General features: G+C 49.4%; 1 protein-coding gene across 1 annotated transcript in view; it reads right to left on the bottom strand.

Moving 5' to 3' along the window:
• The window catches only part of serinc5 (serine incorporator 5), a 101869-nt gene that overhangs the window by 22873 nt on the left and 56883 nt on the right, over positions 1–22113 (bottom strand). The window contains exon 5 of the mRNA XM_072515982.1: positions 7956–8049. Within this exon, the coding sequence (XP_072372083.1) occupies positions 7956–8049 (94 nt within the window). The remainder of the gene's footprint in view (positions 1–7955; positions 8050–22113) is intronic.

Genomic DNA, 22113 nt, shown 5'->3' with positions numbered 1-22113 from the left:
ATTGGGGTGCGAATTTGGTCCCCATGGCTGTTCCGTGCTGAGAGGCCCCCGCGGCGATTCTCCCCGGTTGACCGGCCGAGTTCCCGCCGGCGTGGTTCTACCATGCTTCCACCCGGCGGGAGCTCTGTCCCGCGGCCACGGTGGCCATCCTGGTGGGGGGAGGGGATCAGACTTCGGGGGGGCCTCCACGACGGCCAGGCCCGCGATCGGGGCCACTGATTGGCGGGCGCGTGCGATTCGGGGGGCTCCCTACCTTCTTCCGCACCAGCCTGCTGCGTGGCTCCGCCATGTTGCGCGGAAGCAGCCGCTTCGCGCGTGCACGGACCCGCGGCCCTATCGACGCTGGCGCTGCGTGGAGCACTCCGGCACCGTGCTGGCCCCCTGTGGGCCACGGAATTGCTGGGCCAAACACACTCCAGTGTTTACGCCGGCATCAACACTTCGCCGCCGTATTGCAGAATCCGGGCCAATGACTCCATACACTTGGGATCATTACTTCAACAAGATCAACAGTGTGGTACTGAAGGCAGGCTGAGAAGATACACAGGGGCCAGGAACAGAAACTGCCTCATGAAACACTGGCTGGAATCTATACTGGCTGCAAAAGCACTCACGTCAAAGCATAAACCTGTTATTGCGATATGGACTTTGATTACCCACTCCAAGTCTATGAATATGTAACAAACGTCCAGACACAGGTGATCAACTTTGCAGCAGGACCAGGACAGACAAAAGAAGCCATCAGACTCCTTAATGAGCTGATGGCTGACCAGGCAAAGGGAGTTTCAGAGGACAATGGTTGGTGATTGAACCACTATCGATAAACAGGAGTATCCTGTATTTCCCATTAACCAGTGGGGTCTGGCTAGGACAATGGCCAGTGCTGGGCGTATACATATGACTTAATACAAACTTCTGAGTACAAGAAAGCAGCATCGAACAGATCTTGAGAGAGAGAGAGAAGCTGGGAGTTGCCCACGCACAACCATCGAAAGAAGAAAGGGCCCTGGGTTTCGAACCCAGAGAAGATATCAACATCGAGTGATTGAAGCCTGCCAGCCTCCCTTATTATTTAAAAATATATATATTTTATTAAAGTTTTCAAACACAATTTTTCCACCTTACAAATCAATCAAAAAAGATAACACAATAACTAATAGATAACATTATTTAAATAAAATAGTGAACTAACAAAGTAACAAAAAATAGTGCTCCCCCCCTCCACCCCAACCAGAACAAAACAGGTTGCCCCCCCGCCCCCTCTGGGCTGCTGCTGCTGACGATCTATTTTCCCTTGACGTTCCGCGAGATAGTCAAGGAACGGTTGCCACCGCCTGGAGAACCCCTGAACCGATCCTCTCAACGCAAACTTCATCCGTTCCAGTTTTATGAACACTGCCATATCGTTTGTCCAGACCTCCACGCCGGGGAGGTTTCGCTTCCTTCCACATGAGTAAGATCCTTCGCCGGGCTACCAGGGACGCAAAGGCCAGAATATCGGCCTCTTTCGCCTCCTGCACTCCCGGCTCATCCGCTACCCCAAATATAGCTAACCCCCAACCTGGCTTGACCCGGACCTTCACCACCTTTGAAATCACTCTTGCCACTCCCCTCCAGTACTCATCCAGTGCCGGGCACGACCAAAACATATGTGTGTGGTTCGCCGGGCTTCCCAAGCACCTCCCCCACCTGTCCTCCACTCCGAAAAACCTGCTCAGCCTCGCTCCCGTCATGTGTGCTCTGTGTAGAACCTTGAATTGTATCAGGCTAAGCCTGGCACACGAGGAAGAAAAATTTACGCTACTTAGGGCATCAGCCCACAGACCCTCCTCAATCTCCTCCCCCGGCTCTTCTTCCCATTTTCCCGTCAGCTCTTCTATCAGCGCCTCCCCCTCGTCTCTCATCTCCTGATATATTTCGGACACTTTGCCCTCCCCGACCCATACCCCCAAAATCACTCTATCCTGGATCCCGTGTGTCGGGAGCAGCGGAAATTCCCTCACCTGTTGCCTCGTAAACGCCCTCACTTGCATGTATCTAAAGATATTCCCCGGGGGCAACTCATACTTTTCCTCCAGCGCTCCGAGGCTCGCAAACGTCCTGTCAATAAACAAATCTCTCAATCTCCTAATTCCTGCCTGATGCCAGCTCCGGAACCCTCCGTCCATCCTTCCTGGGACAAACCTATGGTTGTTCCTGTTCGGGGACCACACCGAGGCACCCGTCACACCCCTATGTCGCCTCCATTGCCCCCAATCCTTAAGGTTGCCGCCACCACTGGGTTTGTGGTATACCTTTTCGGGGAGAGCGGTAGCGGCGCTGTCACCAGCGCCTTTAGGCTCGTTCCTTTACAGGACGCCATCTCCAGCCTCTTCCACGCCGCCCCCTCTCCCTCACTCATCCACTTGCACACCATCGCCTCATTGGCGGCCCAGTAATAATCGTCCAGATTCGGCAACGCCAGTCCCCCTCTGTCCCTGCTGTGCTGCAGGAACCCCCTCCTTACCCTCGGGGTCTTCACTGCCCACACGAAACTCATAACACTCTTATCTATTTTTTAATAAAGGCCTTAGTGATCAAAATGGGGAGACATTGAAACACAAAAAGAAACCTTGGGAGGACCATCATCTTGACCGCCTGCACTCTGCCCGCCAGTGAGAGCGGCAGCATATCCCACCTCTTGAAATCCTCCTCCATCTGCTCCACCAGCCGTGTCAGATTGAGTTTGTGTAGAGTTCCCCAGCTCCTAGCTACCTGAATCCCCAAATATCGGAAGCTCCTTTCCACTCTCCTTAACGGCAGGCCGTCTATCCCTCTTCCCTGATCCCCGGGGTGTACTACGAAAAGCTCACTCTTCCCCATATTAAGACTATATCCCGAAAAATCTCCAAACTCCCTCAATATCTGCATAACCTCTGTCATCCCCTCCACAGGATCCGCCACATACAGCAGTAGGTCATCTGCGTAGAGTGACACTCGGTGTTCCTCTCCCCCTCTAAACACCCCCCTCCATTTCCTAGAGTCTCTCAACGCTATGGCCAGTGGTTCAATTGCCAACGCGAACAGTAATGGGGACAGAGGGCACCCCTGCCTCGTTCCCCGTGTAACCGAAAATACTCCGATCTCTGCCGATTTGTGACTACACTTGCCACTGGGGCCCCATAGAGGAGTTTAACCCAACTGACAAACCCCTCCCCGAACCCAAACCTCCTCAGCACCTCCCATAGATACTCCCACTCTACCCTATCAAATGCCTTCTCCGCATCCATCGCTGCCATTATCTCTGCCTCCCCCTCCGCTGGGGGCATCATTATCACCCCCAACAGCCGTCGCACATTAACATTCAGTTGTCTCCCCTTTACACACCCTGTCTGGTCTTCATGCACCACCCCCGGGACACAATCCTCGATCCTCATCGCCAGCACTTTTGCCAGCAACTTGGCGTCTACATTCAGGAGCGAGATAGGCCTATATGACCTGCATTGCAGCGGATCTTTATCTCGCTTCAGGATTAATGATTATCATCGCCTCCGACATTGTCGGGGGTAGAGTCCCCCCTTCTCTGGCCTCGTTAAAGGTTCTTGCCAACAGAGGGGCCAACAAGTCCACGTACTTCCTATAAAATTCCACCGGGAACCCGTCTAGTCCTGGGGCCTTCCCTGCCTGCATGTTCCCCAGCCCTTTAGTCACCTCGTCCACCCCGATTGGCGCCCCCAGACCTGCCACCTCCTGCTCCTCCACCTTCGGGAACCAAAGACTGGTCCAAAAACTGTTGCATCCCCTCTTTTCCCTCCGGGGGTTGGGATCTATATATATGTAGCCTCTCATAAAAGGTCTTAAACACCTCATTTACCTTCCCTGCACTCCGCACCGTTGTTCCCGTTCCATCCCTAACTCCCCCTATTTCCCTCGCCGCTATCCTCTTACGAAGCTGGTGGGCCAACAGCCGACTCGCCTTTTCCCCATATTCGTATCTCATCCCCTGTGCCTTCCTCCACTGTGCCTCTGCCTTCCCTGTGGTTAGCAGGTCAAACTCCGTCTGAAGTCTTCGCCTCTCCCTATATAGTCCTTCGTCCGGGATCTCCGCATATCTTTAGTCCACACTCAAAATCTCCCCCACTAATCTCTCCCTTTCTTTGCCCTCTTTTTTCTCCTTGCAAGCCCTAATTCTCTTTTTGGATGAAGGTCCATGCCTCTTCCGACGTTTCAAAATAGTAGTGTCTATCTTGGTACGTGACCCACAATCGCGCCGGCTGCAGCATCCCAAACTTTACTTTCTTCTTGTGAAGCGCCGCCTTGGCCCGATTAAAACTCGCTCTCCTTCTCACTGCATTCTCCCACCTGCTACTCCGTACCTTCTTGGCCCAGCTCAAAACAGCCTCTCTGTCGGTGAAGCGGTGAAATCTCACCACTATCGCCCTTGGTGGTTCTCCAGCCTTGGGTCTCCTCGCAAGGACCCGGTGAGCCCCTTCCACCTCCTGGGGACCCGAGGGGGCCTCAGCTCCCATTAGCGAATGGAGCATCGTGCTCACATAAGCCCCAACGGCAGCTCCCTCCACTCCCTTGGGGAGACCCAGAATCCGGAGGTTCTTTCTCCTCGATCTGTTCTCCAGGACTTCGAGTCTTTCGATACACCTCTTGTGTAGCGCCTCGTGCGTCTCCATTTTTACCGCTAGGCCCAGAATCTCATCCTCGTTCTCAGCTGCCTTCCCCATCACCCCACGGAGCTCTATCGCCTGGGCCTTTTGCGTTTCTTTTAGCCCTTCGTTTGCCAACAACATCGGCGTCAGCACCTCCTTCTTTAATTCCTCCACACACCGTCTAAGGAATTCCTGCTGATCTGGCCCCCATGTCGTCTGGTCTCCATCCGTCGCCATCTTGCTTATTCCTTCTCTTCTCTGCCGCTGCTCCAGAGGATCCTTCGCAATCTGGCCACTACCACCGATCTTTTCCATATACACTAGGGGATACTCCTTACTTCGTCACCCCACACTGGGTTTGGTCCGAAAAAATTTCCGTTGGGGCTCCCAAAAAGAGCCCAAAAGTCCGTTAGAGCGGGAACTGCCGGAACGTGCGGCTTAGCAGTGCATCGCCGCAACCGGAAGTCGCCAGCCTCCTTTATTAAGTATGGGTAAAACCCAAAGCTCAGCTGTGAGTCTGAGTCATATTTTCTTGAGTAGTAATAGGGGCAGCACGGTAGCATTGTGGAAAGCACAATTGCTTCACAGCTCCAGGGTCCCAGGTTAGATTCCGGCTTGGGTCGCTGTCTGTGCGGAGTCTGCACATCCTCCCCGTGTGTGCGTGGGTTTCCTCCGGGTGCTCCGGTTTCCTCCCACAGTCCAAAGATGTGCAGGTTAGGTGGATTGGCCATGATAAATTGCCCTTAGTGTCCAAAATTGCCCTTAGTGTTGGGTGGGGTTACTGGGTTATGGGGATAGGGTGGAGGTGTTAACCTTGGGTAGGGTGCTCTTTCCAAGAGCCAGTGCAGACTCGATGGGCCGAATGGCCTCCTTCTGCACTGTAAATTCTATGATCTAATGTAAATCGCTTATTGTCACAAGTAGGCTTCAAATGAAGTTACTGTGAAAAGCCCCTAGTCGCCATATTCCGGCGCCTGTTCGGGGAGGCTGTTACGGGAATCAAACCGTGCTGCTGTCCTCCCTTGGTCTGCTTTCAAAGCCAGCGATTAAATTAAATTGTATTAAACTGTGAACCTGTTTTGTCCTTTACTCATCTCGTAAATAAAGACACCTGGGTAAAACTTTGAGAAAGTAAACTGGTCGAACCTTTCAGAGGTTTTAAAGGTACAACAACAGCAACATTCAAATTGAGCAGAAAATACTATGTAAAAGAGGTTCAGGACAGTGGCCAACAGCCCCCAAAGCTCTGTAACCAGCAATGGGATCCCAGTCCCAGGAACAAACCGTGAGGAAAGAAAAAAGGTTTCTCGCTTTTCAAACAATCCAGAGGGAACAAAAGAACAGACTTACATAGAACATAGAACGATACAGCGCAGTACAGGCCCTTCGGCCCACGATGTTGCACCGACATGGGAAGTCAAAAAACAAAAGCCATCTAACCTACACTATGCCATTGTCATCCATATGCTTATCCAATAAACTTTTAAATGCCCTCAATGTTGGCGAGTTCACTACTGTTGCAGGTAGGGCATTCCACGGCCTCACCACTCTTTGCGTAAAGAACCTACCTCTGACCTCTGTCCTATATCTATTACCCCTCAGTTTAAAGCTATGTCCCCTCGTGCCAGCCATTTCCATCCACGGGAGAAGGCTCTCACTGTCCATCCTATCTAACCCCCTGATCATTTTGTATGCCTCTATTAAGTCTCCTCTTAACCTTCTTCTCTCTAATGAAAACAACCTCAGGTCCATCAGCCTTTCCTCATAAGATTTTCCCTCCATACCAGGCAACATCCTGGTAAATCTCCTCTGCACCCGTTCCAAAGCTTCCACGTCCTTCCTATAATGAGGTGACCAGAACTGTACGCAATACTCCAAATGCGGCCGTACCAGAGTTTTGTACAGCTGCAACATGACCTCATGACTCCGGAACTCAATCCCTCTACCAATAATGGCCAAAACGCCATAGGCCTTCTTCACAACCCTATCAACCTGGGTGGCTACTTTCAGGGATCTATGTACATGGACACCGAGATCCCTCTGCTCATCCACACTTCCAAGAATTTTACCATTAGCCAAATATTCCGCATTCCTGTTATTCCTTCCAAAGTGAATCACCTCACACTTCTCTACATTAAACTCCATTTGCCACCTCTCAGCCCAGCTCTGCAGCTTATCTATGTCCCTCTGTAACCTGCAACATCCTTCTGCACTGTCGACAACACCACCGACTTTAGTGTCGTCTGCAAATTTACTCACCCACCCTTCTGCGCCCTCCTCTAGGTCATTGATAAAAATGACAAACAGCAACGGCCCCAGAACAGATCCTTGTGGTACGCCACTTGTAACTGAACTCCATTCTGAACATTTCCCATCAACCACCACCCTCTGTCTTCTTTCAGCTAGCCAATTTCTGATCCACATCTCTAAATCACCCTCAATCCCCAGCCTCCGTATTTTCTGCAATAGCCTACTGTGGGGAACCTTATCAAACGTTTTACTGAAATCCATATACACCACATCAACTGCTCTACCCTTGTCTACCTGTTCAGTCACCTTCTCAAAGAACTCGATAAGGTTTGTGAGGCATGACTTACCCTTCACAAAGCCATGCTGACTATCCCTGATCACATTATTCCCATCTAGATGATTATAAATCTTGTCTCTTATAATCCCCTCCAAGACTTTACCCACAACAGACGTGAGGCTCACCGGTCTATAGTTGCCGGGGTTGTCTCTGCTTCCTTTCTTGAACAAAGGGACCACATTTGCTATCCTCCAGTCCTCTGGCACTATTCCTGTAGCCAATGATGACATAAAAATCAAAGCCAAAGGCTCAGCAATCTCTTCCCTGGCTTCCCAGAGAATCCTAGGATAAATCCCATCAGGCCCCGGGGACTTATCTATTTTCAGCCTGTCCAGAATTGCCAACACCTCTTCCCTACGTACCTCAATGCCATCTATTCTAATAGCCTGGGTCTCAGCATTCTCCTCCACAACATTCTCTTTTTCCTGAGTGAATACTGACGAAAAATATTCATTTAGTATCTCGCCTATCTCTTTAGACTCCACACACAACTTCCCATCCCTGTCCTTGACTGGCCCTACTCTTACCCTAGTCATTCTTTTATTCCTGACATACCTATAGAAAGCTTTTGGGTTTTCCTTGATCCTACCTGCCAAATACCTTATAAATGATCGCTCCGTACGACAACAAACCAACTAGGCACCAGACCAAAAACATTGTCATACGGTCTGTTCTAACCTCAATGGGCTCATTACTTTGATAAAAAAATATCAAGGAAAGTAACTCACCATGTTTTGTTCCATTTGTGTGCAAACTCCACCAGCAGTACAAGCTGAATCAGGATGAAGAGAAAGGCTCCAGCAACACCAATGTACAACCAGGCTGTTCTCAATAAAGTAGAACAAATAATTAGCATACCTGACTGGCCAGCCCAGGTTAGATTATACAGTTTATGGGTTAGACGTGCAGCATTGATTTCTTCATAAACATGTTTGGTTTACACTCCAGGGCATTTAACGGCACCTGCCATGACTTGGACTTGCTCTTGTGCGTTCAGACTTTACAATGGTTTGTATCAGAAGTTGCTGTAAGTGGGGGCTGACTGTAGCATGGCAAGGGAAGCAGGGCAACCAACTTATACACCTCCTTAACTGATCGGATGGAAGCATTTAGAAATAAAGAGGAAGGAACTGTAAATTCGAGTGGGTGAATTCATTGTCAAATCAGGTATCATAGAATTTACAGTGCAGAAGGAGGCCATTCGGCCCATCGAGTCTGCACCGGCTCTTGGAAAGAGCACCCTACCCAAGGTCAACACCGCCACCCTATCCCCATAACCCAGTAACCCCACCCAACACTAAGGGCAATTTTGGACACTAAGGGCAATTTATCATGGCCAATCCACCTAACCTGCACATCTTTGGACTGTGGGAGGAAACCGGAGCACCCGGAGGAAACCCACGCACACACGGGGAGGATGTGCAGACTCCGCACAGACAGTGACCCAAGCCGGAATCGAACCTGGGACCCTGGAGCTGTGAAGCAATTGTGCTATCCACAAGGCTACCGTGCTGCCCCAAATGGAAATGGCGGCACGGTCACGCTGTGATTAGCACTGCTGCCTCACGACGCTGAGGACCTGGGTTCGATCCCAGTCCCGGGTCACTGTCCGTGTGGAGTTTGCACATTCTTCCCGCGTCTGCGTGGGTTTCATCCTCACAACCCAAAGATGTGCAGGGTAGGCTAAATTGCCCCTTAATTGGAAAAAAATAATTGGGTAACCTAAAAATTTTAGAGTACCCAATTATTTTTTCCAATTAAGGGCCAATTTAGCGTGGCCAATCCACCTATCCTGCACATCTTTTGGGTTGTGGGGGTGAAACCCACGCAGACACGGGGAGAATGTGCAAACTCCACACGGACAGTGACCCAGAGCTGGGATCGAACCCAGGTCCTCAGCGCCGTAGGCAGCAATGCTAACCACTGTGCCACCGTGCTGCCCCTTTTTAAATCAGGTACGTATGGAAAGAGCAATAATTGAGAGAAATGAGGGTGAAACGAGAGACAAAAAGAAAAAGTGTTCTTAAAATTTTAGATTTGATTTTTTTTTACATTTCCAGATCCGATAATTGGTATCTGAATGAACTAAACTCCATACTTAGGAGCTCATTTTCAGGGCCCGAGGTTGATTGGCAGTAATTAAGTATCATTAAATTGTTGAAAGGGGACACTTTGAATGGCAAGACAATTGTGGGTTTAGTTCATATCTATTGCAGAACTTCACACCATTAAATGTATTATTGTGAGGCAGACAAGATTAATTTTGCACAAAGTTAACAGCGGAACTGTGCACCTTGGCAGAAGCTTTTGGATATTGGCATTTAACTGTGCCAAAATTTACTAACCCATTTATGCAATGGATAATGGAAGGTGCCACTATCCGACTGTTACTTTGACAGCAGCCTACGGCCCATTGTAACGTTCAGCTTTTATTCATTCTTCGGAAGAGCGAATGGTCCCCTACTTATTGCTGCCAGCTCCAAGAAACCAAGATGTTGGGATAATGGCACAGTTGTGTGCCCCAGGTTAGAATGCAGGTCTATTCTCCTCCTCCGGTTTGTTACAGCAGGAAAACAAACTACAAAACACTCCAGACTAGAAGAAGCTTAGTCATCCCAATCTACTACCCACATATTCTAATTCAATGCAGTACAAAAGAAAATAAGTAAAGCTGCACTTCGGTGAATTCCAGAATTTAAGGCTTCATGGTTTATAATGTGTCTTCCCTGTCCTATATATTCAAAAATGTTCTTCAACACTTGGGCTGGAAAGTTATGACAGTTTATCACAGATCATTTTCAAGGAAACTGTCACAATTTGCTATTTTATATTGTTGCCAAGTCAGTCACATCAGTGCTGGCTTAAATCCAGGCAGTTTTGAATTGTCCATGAATTGCAAAAGGTCAGTACGCAGTTTCATAGAATCCCTACAGTGCAGATGGAGGCCATTTAGCCCGTCGAGTCTGCACCGACCCTCCGAAAGAGCACCCCCCCCCCCCCCCACCCCACCTCCGCAACTCCACCTAATCTGTGGACACTAAGGGACAATTTAGCATGGGCAATCCACCTAACCTGCATATCTTTGGACTGTGGGAGGAAACTGAAGCATGCGGAGGAAACTCACGCAGACACGGGGAGAACGTGCAACCTCCACAGTCACCCAAGGTCAGAATCTAACCTAGGTCCCTGGCACTGTGAGGCAGCAGTGCTAACCACTGTGCCACCCCTAGTTACAGCAAGTAATTCGGAAAGCTAATAGAATGTTATTGTTTATTGTGAGGGTAATTGGATACAAAAGTAGGGAGATTATGCAGGGCATTGGTGCAGCCACATCTGTATTAGTGTGTAAAGTATTGGTCTCCTTAATTAAGGAAAGATGTAAAGGCATTGGAAGCAGCTCAGAGAAGGTTTACTGGGCTAATGTCTGGAATGGGTGGGTTGTCTTATGAGGGGAGGAAAGGTTGGACAGGCTAGGCTTGTATCCGCTGGAGTTTAGGAGAGGAAGAAGGAACTTGACTGAAACATTCAAGATCCTGAGGAATATTGGCAGGGTGGATGTGAAGAGGATGTTTCCTCTTGTTCGAGAATCTAGAACTAGAGGTCACTGTTTGAAAATAAAGTGTCGCCCATTTAAGGTGGAGATGAGAATTTTTTTCTCTCAAAAGGGTAGTCAGTTTATGGAACCCTCACCCAGAAAAGGCAGTGGCAGCAGAGTCTTTGAATATTTTTAAGGCAGTATTTCCCTACATTTCAACAGTAACCACACTTCAAACATAATAAATCACTTGCGGAGCACTTTGGGAGTATCTGGAGATGGTGAGAAGCTGCAGATAATGCAAGTTCTTTAGATTATTTTGAATACATTTGAACAGTGCTCCATTTGTGAAAGAAACGTGCTTTGTACTATCGAGGTTTTAAATTTTATTACTTCCACTAATGTATCCACAGTGATTATAAATCACCAGACTACATCTGATCAAGTGAAGGACAACACTTCATAAAACTAAAGGTTATTTCAATGCCTGAATCTTTGGGTATCCGTTTCCATCGCATTTCTTTGAATAGACAATATCAACTTACATTTTTATGCATTCGTTAATGTAGTAAAACACCCCCAGAAGTTCATCGGAACATTATCAGTCAAATTTTGACCTTGATCCACGAAGGACAAGAAAAAGTAGGGCAATCCGCCTAAACCTGCACATCTTTGGACTGTGGGACGAAACCGGAGCACCCAGAGGAAACCCACACAGCCACGGGGAGAAAGTGCAAACTCCACCCAGTCACCCAAGGTCGGAATTGAACCCGAGTCCCTGGTGCTGTGAGGCAGCCATGCTAACCACTGTGCCACCATGCTGCCCTAAGTCAAGGAAATACTTTTGAAGCACAATCACCTGATGTAATGTAAGAAATGCTACAGCCAATTTGAACTCAAGCTCCCACTCACACAGCAATTTAACAACCATAGAATCTGGTTTTGTTGCTCTTTGAGGAATTAATATTTTCACTGGCCAGGCTAACCTGGATAACTCCCCTGTTCATTATGGAAATAGTGCCACGGAATCTTTGCTCCAACAGAGAGGAGAAATGGTTTAGCGCCCCATCTGAAAGACTGCACTTCTGAGAGGGCAGCACTCTCTTAGTTGGAGCAACAATCCAGATTTTCATCTTCAGGTCTCTGGGCTGGGACCTGAACCTACAACCTTCCGGCTCAGAAACAGGTGTGATAAAACTGAGGCCTAGCTGACAGCTCAAGTTGGGGGCAAGACCAAGGAGAGATTTGAAAATAAGGATAGCATTTTAAAATCAAGACAATGGCAGATTGGGGAGGGGGGGGGGGGGGATTTTCCAGGCCCCCTGTGGAGGGTTTCCTCGTGGTGGAGGAGGAGGAGGATCGCCATTAGCCGCTGGTGGGACCTTCTGGTCCTCTGCGTGTTTCCTGGCAGCGGGGTTGGTGAGCAATGCAAATTGCCATTGACCTCTGTGGGACTGGAAGATCCTGCCAGTGGGAAGGGCTGGAAAATCCCACCCCAGGAGTCAATGTAGTTCAGGATTGTGAACTAACAGTAAAGTGATTGAACAGGTTGCTGCAATACAACTATCCAAAATACCAACTGCATAAAAGTGTTCAACTTGAGAAAAGGGAACATATATCCAATAGACCCATCTCGAAAACATCAGCATGCTCTAACCTATAAAACACTCCCCCTTGAGGGAAAACTATTAACACAATGGTTGCTATAGTCTCATATTCCACCTGTGGTGAAACAGTTTCGAAGGGCTGAATGGCCCAATCCTGAAATTATGTTGTTCCACAGCCAACCGAGCTAAACAAAAGTACACTACCGGATGTTACCCTAGTGGAACAATTACCCTTTCGATAATGTGAAGCAACAGTCCATATGCATGAAAAGGATTCCTCCCCAGAGATAATGGCAGTAAGGAAAAGTTCGCCAATCACCTCCGATCTAACCACTTTTCACTATTTCTGTTGAGGAACGTACATAGTTCTCTTGTTACCACTTCAGGCAGCCATTTGGAGAGATTTAGCACATCGTATACAGTATTGGCTTTGTTTTTTTAAAAAAAAGTCTGCTGGCAAGTTTCAAATGAGTTAAAAGCAATTCTGAAACTGCAAAGTTAACAGAAGGTGATAACATTCACAAGTGGACATTTTTGGAAAAAAGTAACAAATTTTTATCTTAAAAAACAACATCCACAGATAAGGACAAGGTTCTCACTGTTCCCATGGATTTTTTTTGCTTAGTAGGCATACAAAGCTCTTACTGTCCTTCAAAATCAATGAACTGAAGTCACCAGCACGGCTGAAATACAGAGCACAGCACCAAGAGACTCTTGTAAATGGTGGACGCTGCCCAAGTAACTGGCTCTTGCTCCTTTGTTGCTTCAAGTGCTTATCTATTCATTCAGAAACCTTAACCTGATTATTATTCCAGAAGGTTCCCATCAAGGCTCGTGGGTTGTCTATCGACTGCGATTGGATTTGAACCAGCGAAACAAAACAACCTCAATATGTGCAAACTTGCTCAATAACCCTGCTGTTGGCAAGAGAAAACTTTTGTGGTGAGGCTGCATTGGAGTCAGTCTTTTAACTTTAATAACTTTGTTCTGCCTACTTACAAGTACTTATTATACTTCACTTACAGAGAAGCTTTATTTACAAAAGCTTTTTCCATCCCAGCATCCAAAACAAGAGGGATGGGTCAAACTGAGCAAATGTTGGCCTGACTGGATTTGTAACCCTTCATCACCCAAAAGTTATGAATTTCCAACAGAATTCCAATTTGGAACAGGATAACTGTTTTGTGTTCGGCCACCAACTAGTGGGAAAGATGCCGAGAAACAATTTGAGGCGAGTAGGAAGTGCCTCGGGCAGTGTTTAACTGAGTGTGGCACCAAGCAGCACTGGCAAAACTAAAGTCAAAGGGAATCAGTAGGAAGACTCTCCACTGGTGGGAGTCATGCCTAACGCTAAGGAAACTGGCTAAGCTTGGTGGAGGCCATCATCTCAGTCCTAAGACACCAGTGCAGGAGTTCCTTAGGGGAGTGTCCAAGGTCCAACTGTCTTCAGCTGTTTCATCAATGACCTTCCTGCCATCATAAGGGCAGAAGTGGGGATGTTTGCTGATGATTGCACGATGATCAGCACCATTCGCATCTCAAAAAGGGGCTGGTTTAGCACACTGGGCTAAATCGCTGGCTTTTAAAGCAGACCAAGGCAGGCCAGCAGCACGGTTCGATTCCCGTACCAGCCTCCCCGAACAGGCGCCGGAATGTGGCGACTAGGGGCTTTTCACAGTAACTTCATTGAAGCCTACTCGTGACAATAAGCAATTTTCATTCATTTTCATTTCATTCATTTCATTTCATTTCAAATACTGAAGCAGTCCATGTCCATATGTAATAAGGATTGAGCAATATTCTGACTTGGGCTGATAAGCAGGAAATAACATTCGTGCCACCCAAGTGGTAGACAATGAACATCTCCAACAAGAAACAATCTAACCATCCTCCCTTGACATTCAATGGCATTACCATCATGGTATTCCCCACTAACAACATCCTGGTGGTTACCATTGACCAGAAACCAAACTGGACTCGCCATATAAACACTGTGGCTTCAAGAGCTGGTCAAAGGCCGAGACCTCTGCAGCACATAACTCACTTCCTACCACCCTAATGCCGCTCCACCATTTACAGGGCACAACTCAAGCAAGTTATAGAATACTCTCAGCTTGCCTGGATAGTGTACCACCAACAACACTCTGATGCCCGATCAATGACTCCAGAAGCGAGATTGGATGACAATTGAAGGCTTTATTGGACTAGATTTTTCCCCCAGCAGTGCAGGTACAGAATGCAGCAGCTAGGGAGACACAGGGCGGGATTCTCCACTCCCACGCCGAAGTGGCCGCGCCGTCGTGAACACCGTCGAGGTTCACGATGGTCCCGGTCCCGACCGATTCAGGCCCTGACAATGGGCCAGGATCAGGGCCGCGTCATCTACACGCGCCAGGCCTTGTCGCCCGCATAAAAGCGGCGCCACATAGATGACGCGGCCGACGCCGCATAACAGGCGTCATCCGCGCATGCGTGGTTGTCGTCCTCTCTAAATCCGCCCCGCAAGAAGATGGGGGACGGATCTTGCGGGGCCGCGGAAGGAAGGAGGTCCTCCTTCAGAGAGGACGGCCCGACGATTGGTGGGCACCGATCGCGGGCCACCCCACATTCCAGGTGAAGCCTGGTGCAGGATCCCCCCTCGCCCCCCCACAAGCCGCCCCCCCCCAGCGTTCACGCACCGCCCACGACTGCAGCGACCAGGTGTGGACGGGACCGGGGGGGGAACCCGCCGTTTTGGCCTGGCTGCTCGGCCCATCCGGGCCTCAGAATAACGGGGATGCCTTTGAAGTCCATACTGAGGCGTTCAAAGGGATGGGAAGCCTTTACCAGGTACGCTGTCTCTGGCCTGTAGAAGTGCGGCTTGCACTCCGCGCAGATTTGGCAGTTCCTGGTGGCGGTCCAGACCTCCTCGATGGAGTAGGGCAGGTTGCGGGTCTTCATAAAATGGAAGAATCGAGTGACCCCCGGGTGGCAGAGGTCCTCATGGAGGGCCCGGAGTCGGTCCACTTGTGCGTTGGCACATGTGCCGCGGGATAGGGCATCAGGAGGCTCATTTAGCTTCCCAGGACGATACAAGATCTCATAGTTGTAGGTGGAGAGCTCGAGCCTCCACCGTAAGATCTTATCGTTCTTTATCTTGCCCCGCTGTGCATTATCAAACATGAAAGCTATCGACCGTTGGTCAGTGAGGAGCGTGAATCTCCTGCCGGCCAGGTAATGCCTCCAGTGCCGCACAGCTCCTGCTATGGCCTGGGCCTCCTTTTCAACGGAGGAATGATGGATTTCTGAAGCATGGAGGGTGCGTGAGAACAAGGCCACCGGCCTGCCCGCTTGGTTGAGGGTGGCCGCCAGAGCTACGTTGGACACGTCGCTCTCGACATGGAATGGAAGGGATTCATCGATTGCGTGCATCGTGGCCTTTGCGATGTCCGCCTTTATGCTGCTGAAGGCCTGGTGGGCCTCTGCCGACAGGGGGAAACCCGTGGATTGGATTAGTGGGTGGGCCTTGTCCGCATAATTGGGGACCCACTGGGCATAATATGAAAAAAATCCCAGACAGCGATTCAGGGCCTTGGAGCAGTTGGGGAGGGGAAACTCCATGAGGGGGCGCATGCGTTCGGGATCTGGGCCTATAACTCCATCATGCACGACGTAGCCGAGGATGGCTAGACGGTTGGTGCTGAACACGCATTTGTCCTTATTGTAGGTTAAGTTGAGGATTTTTGCGGTATGGAGCGATTTTCGGAAGTTGGTGTCGTGGTGCTGCTGCAGATGGCGACGTTGTCAAGGTACAGAAACGTGGCACGCAAACTGTACCGGTCAACCATTCGGTCCATCTCCCGTTGGAAGACCGAGACTCCATTTGTGACACCGAAGGGAACCCTTAGGAAGTGGTAGAGCCACCCATCTGCTTCGAATGCAGTGTACTTGCGGTCGCCCGGGCGGAAGGGGAGCTGGTGGTAGGTGGATTTGAGGTCCACCGTGGAGAAGACCTTGTATTGTGCAATCTGATTGACCAAATCAGATATGCGGGGGAGAGGGTACGCGTCGAGCTGCGAATACCTGTTGATGGTCTGACTATAATTGATGACCATCCTATGCTTCTCCCCGGTCTTTACAACCACTACTTGAGTTCTCCAGGGGCTGTTGCTAGCCTCAATAATACCTTCTTTCAGTAGCCGCTGGACCTCCAACCCAATGAAGGTCCGGTCCTGGGCACTGTACCGTCTGCTCCTGGTGGCGTTGGGTTTGCAATCCGGGGTGAGGTTCGCAAAGAGGGAAGGCGGGTCGACCTTGAGGGTCGCGAGGCTGCAGGCAGTGAGGGGGGTATAGGGCCGCCGAATTTAAAGGTTAGGCTCTGGAGGTAGCATTGGAAGTCCAATCCCAAGAGCGTGGCAGCGCAGAGGTGAAATTTTTAAATTCTCTTCCCTGGACCGTGAGGTTAGCTACGCAGAACCCCTTGATCTCTACAGAGTGAGACCCGGAGGCCAGGGAGATTCTTTGGTTAACTGGGTGGATGGGAAGAGAACAGCACCTTACCGTGTTGGGGTGTATGAAGCTCTCTGTGCTCCCGGAGTCGATCAGGCAGGATGTTTTGCGACCGGTGGTGAGCACGGTCGTCGGCGCGGTCGAGTGTTCGGGGCCGAGACTGGTCCAGGGTCACCGAGGCGAGTCGTGGTAAAAGTTGAAGATTTTCTTCGGGCGGTGTGTGGTCATCCGAATCGGGGTCCTGAGACTCCAGCCAAAATGGCGGCGCCCACGGCTGGGGGTGGGCAAGATGGCAGCGCCCACGCGTCGCACGTGGTCCATGGGGAACAAGATGGCGGCGCCCGGGGCCCGCATGTGACTCGGGAAAGATGGCCGCCCGCGGCCCGTGGAGAGAGTTGTGGTGGCGGCGCCGGCTCGCCCCAGAGACAGCGGCGACCACCCGGGCCTGGCATACCGCCACGAAATGGCCATTTTTGCCACAACCTTTGTAAGTGGAGGAGCGGGCCGGGCAACGCTGCCGGGGGTGCTTGGCTTGCCCGTAAAAATAACAGCGGGGCCCCCCGGAGTTGCCTGGTAGCTGCGCGGCACAAGCTTGTGGGGAATGGGGGATGCATCGGGGATGGCCGCGGGTGGGTTCCACGCTGCCCAAGGGGCTGCCGTGCGGTCGGGGACATACGTGTGGGAGTTTCGGGAGGCCACATCTAGGGAGCTAGCAAGGGCCCGTGCCTCCTTGAGGCCTCGTGTCTCTTTTTCCAGAAGCTGCTGACGGATTTGAGAGGACAGCATACCTGCAACGAATGCTTCCCGGATTAAAGGTTGTGTGTGATCGCTGGCTGAAACTTGCGGGCAGTCACAATTCCTACCTAGTACCAGAAGCGCGCGATAGAATTCATCCAGCGATTCCCCTGGGATTTGTCGCCTTGTCGCTAGCAGATGTCGGGCGTAAACCTGGTTTACTGGGCGAATGTAGTGTCCTTTCAACAGGGCCATCGCGGCCTCGAAATCGTCCGCATCCTCGATGAGGGTGTAGATCTCTGGGCTCACCCTCGAGTCGAGAACTTGCATCTTCTGGTCCTCCGTGGGTGCAGTCATGGCCGTCCTGAGGTACCCGTTGAAGCACGCCAGCCAGTGTTTGAAGGTTGCCGCTGTGTTTGCCGCATGGGGGCTGAGTTGCAGACACTCCGGCTTGATTCGGAGCTCCATTCTTTAAAACCTAGTCCAATAAATTGATGCTCGATCAATGACTCCAGAAGCGAGATTGAATGATAATTGAAGGCTTTATTAGACTAGATTTTTCCCCCAGCAGCGCAGGTACAGAATGCAGCTGCTAGGGAGACACAGACTCTTATACTCCACCTTACTGGGCAGAACCAGCAGGCAGGCTTCACCAATGATCTTCCTGTCTCAGGTACATCCCACACCAATGGTCTTACAGCATTAACCTAGGTACCGTAATACCTCTAATACCGACTACCACACACTCAAAAACGTCATTAGCACCCATAACAAAGCAGTCTGTTTGATCAACATCTCCCTCATCATCTTAAACATTCACCTCCTCCATCATGACACAAAGTGCCAGCAGTGTGTACCGTCTACATGATGCATGGCAATGACCAAACGCTCCTTTGGCAGCACCTTCCAAACCCATGACCTATGCCAGCTCGAAAGACAAGGGCAGCAGGCGCATGGAGCACCACCAGCTGCAAGTTCTCCTCGAAGCCACACACTAACCTGACGTGAAACTGTATCTCTGTTCCTTCACTGTCGCTGGATTCAAATCCTGGAACGCCCTTACTAACAACACTGTGGGTGTTTCTACACCACGGAGACAACAGTGTCTGAAGAAGATGACTCACCACCACCTTCTCAAGGGTAATTAGGGATGCTGGCCCACCAAGTCAGTGATACCCATATCGCATGAAAGAGTTAAAACATTGCAAGGAAATTGCAGAGAAGGAAAATAACTATAGAATAGTTACCATGGGGAATTAATTCTCCTAATGTACACTGGGATAGTAGCAGTGTAAATGGCAGAGAGGGGCAAGAATTCCCAGTGTGTGTTCCCAGCCGCATTTTCCTGCGTGATGTGCCCCCACTGGCAGCGGAATTCTCCGTTCCCGCAGCCGGCCAGTGGGGGTTCCCATTGTGGCCACCCCACGCTATTGGGAAACCCGCGGGCGTGAGTGTGCTGTCGGCGGACGGGACGATCCCACCGACGGAGAATTCCGCTGCTGGTTCTTGGGAATGAAGTGAACCAAGTGGATCAAGTGTTAGTTGGGGATCATTCAGGGGACAGTGATCATTGTGTCATAAAGTTTAGGTTGGTTCTGGAAAAGAACAAAGAGCAATCCGAAGTAAGAATAATTAATTGGACGAAGGGCAAACTTCAATGTAGAAAACTGATCTGGCCGAGATAGATTGGAATCAAAGGGTGACCGGTAAAACTATAACTAAACAATGGGTGCAATTAAGAAGGACATTGTTGGGCAGCACGGTGGCGCAGTGGGTAGCACTGCAGTTTCACGGCGCTGAGGTCCCAGGTTTGATCCCGGCTCTGGGTCACTGTCCGTGTGGAGTTTGCACATTCTCCCCGTGCTTGCGTGGGTTTCGCCCCCCAACCCAAAGATGTGCAGGGTAAGTGGATTGAACACTCTAAATTGCCCCTTAGTTGGAAAAAATGAATTGGGTACTCTAAATTTATTTTTAAAAAAGGACATTGTTCGGCTTCTAGTGGTAGCTATGTGGTGACCTCTTCCTCCCTGCCTGACAGGTCCCCTTCTGTTTTGTAAAACTTTAAGATTCCTTTATCGTTTGAACATTCTGTTGAATTTCAAATATACACATCTGTTTGTGCTCCTTCCTCTCCATGTAAACAATTAATAAGCTTTATTGTAGTGTTCTTCAACAAAGAAAAGTACAGCACAGGAACAGGCCCTTCCGCCCTCCAAGCCTGCGCTGATCACGTATTCAAGATGGATTGGTGGATGGAGGTACACGTGGTGGCTCCCGCCATGGTACTCGGTTTTTGGCCCTTTTTGCCTGGTTTATGGCAATTCTTTAGAGGAAATTGGTATAGTGTGATGGAATAAGATCCCCTTGCGTGAAAAATGTCCAGTAAATATAACACTAGGCAAAAGTCGGGCAAGGGATCTTCATCAGGCTTAGACATTTCTCGAGCCACAGTGGTGTTGGGGGGGTGGGGGGTTTGCAGAGGCATAAGAATATAAGAACATAATAACTAGGCACAGGAGTAGGCCATCTGGCCCCTCGAGCCTGCTCCGCCATTTAATGAGATCATGGCTGATCTTTGTGGACTCAGCTCCACTCTCCGGCCTGTACACCATATCCCCGAATCCCTTTATTCTTTAGAAAGGCATCTATCTTTTTCTTAAAAACGTTTAAAGAAGGAGCCTCAACTGCTTCACTGGGCAAGGAATTCCCGAGATTCACAACCCTTTGGGTGAAGAAGTTCCTCCTACACTCCGTCCTAAATCTACCTCCCCTTATTTTGAGGCTATGCCCCCTAGTTCTGCTTTCCCCGACCAGTGGAAACAACCTGCCCGCATCTATCCTATCTATTCCCTTCATAATGTTATATGTTTCAATAAGATCCCCCCGCATCCTTCTAAACTCCAATGAGTACAGTCCCAGTCTACTCAACCTCTCGTCATAATCTAATCCCCTAAACTCTGGGATCAACCTAGTGAATCTCCTCTGCACTCCCTCCAGTGCCAATATGTCCTTTCTCAGGTAAGGAGACCAAAACTGAACACAATACTCCAGATGCGGCCTCACCAACACCCTATACAATTGCAGCATAACCTCCCTCGTCTTGAACTCCATCCCTCTAGCAATGAAAGACAAAACTCGATTAGCCTTCTTAATCACCTGTTGCACCTGCACACCAACTTTTTGCGACTCATGCACCAGCACACCCAGGTCCCTCTGCACAGCAGCATGTTTTAACATCTTACTGTTTAAATAATAATCCATTCTGCTGTTATTCCTCCCAAAATGGATAGCCTCACACTTGGCAACATTGAATTCCATCTGCCAGACCCTAGCCCATTCACCTAACCTATCCAAATCCTTCTGCAGACTTCCGGTATCCTCTGCACTTTTTGCTTTACCACTCATCTTAGTGTCGTCTGCAAACTTGGACACATTGCACTTGGTCCCCAACTCCAAATCGTCTATGTAAATTGTGAACAACTGCGGGCCCAACACTGATCCTTGAGGGACCCCACTAGTTACAGGTTGCCAACCAGAGAAACACCCATTTATCCCCACTCTCTGCTTTCTGCTAGTTAACTAATCCTCTACCCATGCTACCACTTTACCCACAATGCCATGCATCTTTAGTTTATGCAGCAACCTTTTGTGTGGCACCTTGTCAAAAGCTTTCTGGAAATCCAGATATACCACATCCATTGGCTCCCCGTTATCTACTGCACTGGTAACGTCCTCAAAAGATTCTACCAAATTAGTCAGACACGACCTACCCTTTGTGAACCCATGCTGCGTCTGCCCAATGGGACAATTTCCCTCCAGGTGCCCCGCTATTTCCTCCTTAATGATAGATTCCAGCATTTTCCCTACAACCGAAGTTAAGCTTACCGGCCTATAATTACCCGCTTTCTGCCGACCTTCTTTTTTAAACAGTGGTGTCACGTTTGCTACTTTCCAATCCTCTGGGACCACCCCAGAGTCTAGTGAATTTTGATAAATTATCACTAGTGCGTTTACAATTTCCCTAGCCATCTCTTTTGACACTCTGGGATGCATCCCATCAGGGCCAGGAGACTTGTCTACCTTTTGCCCCATTAGCTTGCCCAATACTGCCTCCTTAGTGATTACAATCATCTCAAGGTCCTCACCTATCATATCTTTATTTCCATCAGTCACTGGCATGTTATTTGTGTCCTCCACTGTGAAGACTGACCCAAAAAACCTGTTCAGCTCCTCAGCCATTTCCCAGTCTCCTATTATTAAATCTCCCTTCTCATCTTCCAAAGGACCAATATTTACCTTAGCCACTCTTTTTTGTCTTATATATTTGTAAAAGCTTTTACTATCTGCTTTAATGTTCTGAGCCAGTTTACTTTCATAGTCTACCTTACTCTTCTTTAAAGCTTTTTTAGTAACTTTCTGTTGTCCCCTAAAGACTTCCCAGTCCTCTAGTCTCCCACTAATTTTTGCCACTTTGTATGTTTTTTCCTTCAATTTGATACTCTCCCTCACCTCCTTAGATAT

This window comes from Scyliorhinus torazame, chromosome 9, assembly GCF_047496885.1.
Source record: "Scyliorhinus torazame isolate Kashiwa2021f chromosome 9, sScyTor2.1, whole genome shotgun sequence".
Taxonomy (NCBI): domain Eukaryota; kingdom Metazoa; phylum Chordata; class Chondrichthyes; order Carcharhiniformes; family Scyliorhinidae; genus Scyliorhinus; species Scyliorhinus torazame.
The sequence above is the reverse complement of the archived record's forward strand: the minus strand, read 5'-3'. Positions and strand labels throughout refer to the sequence as shown.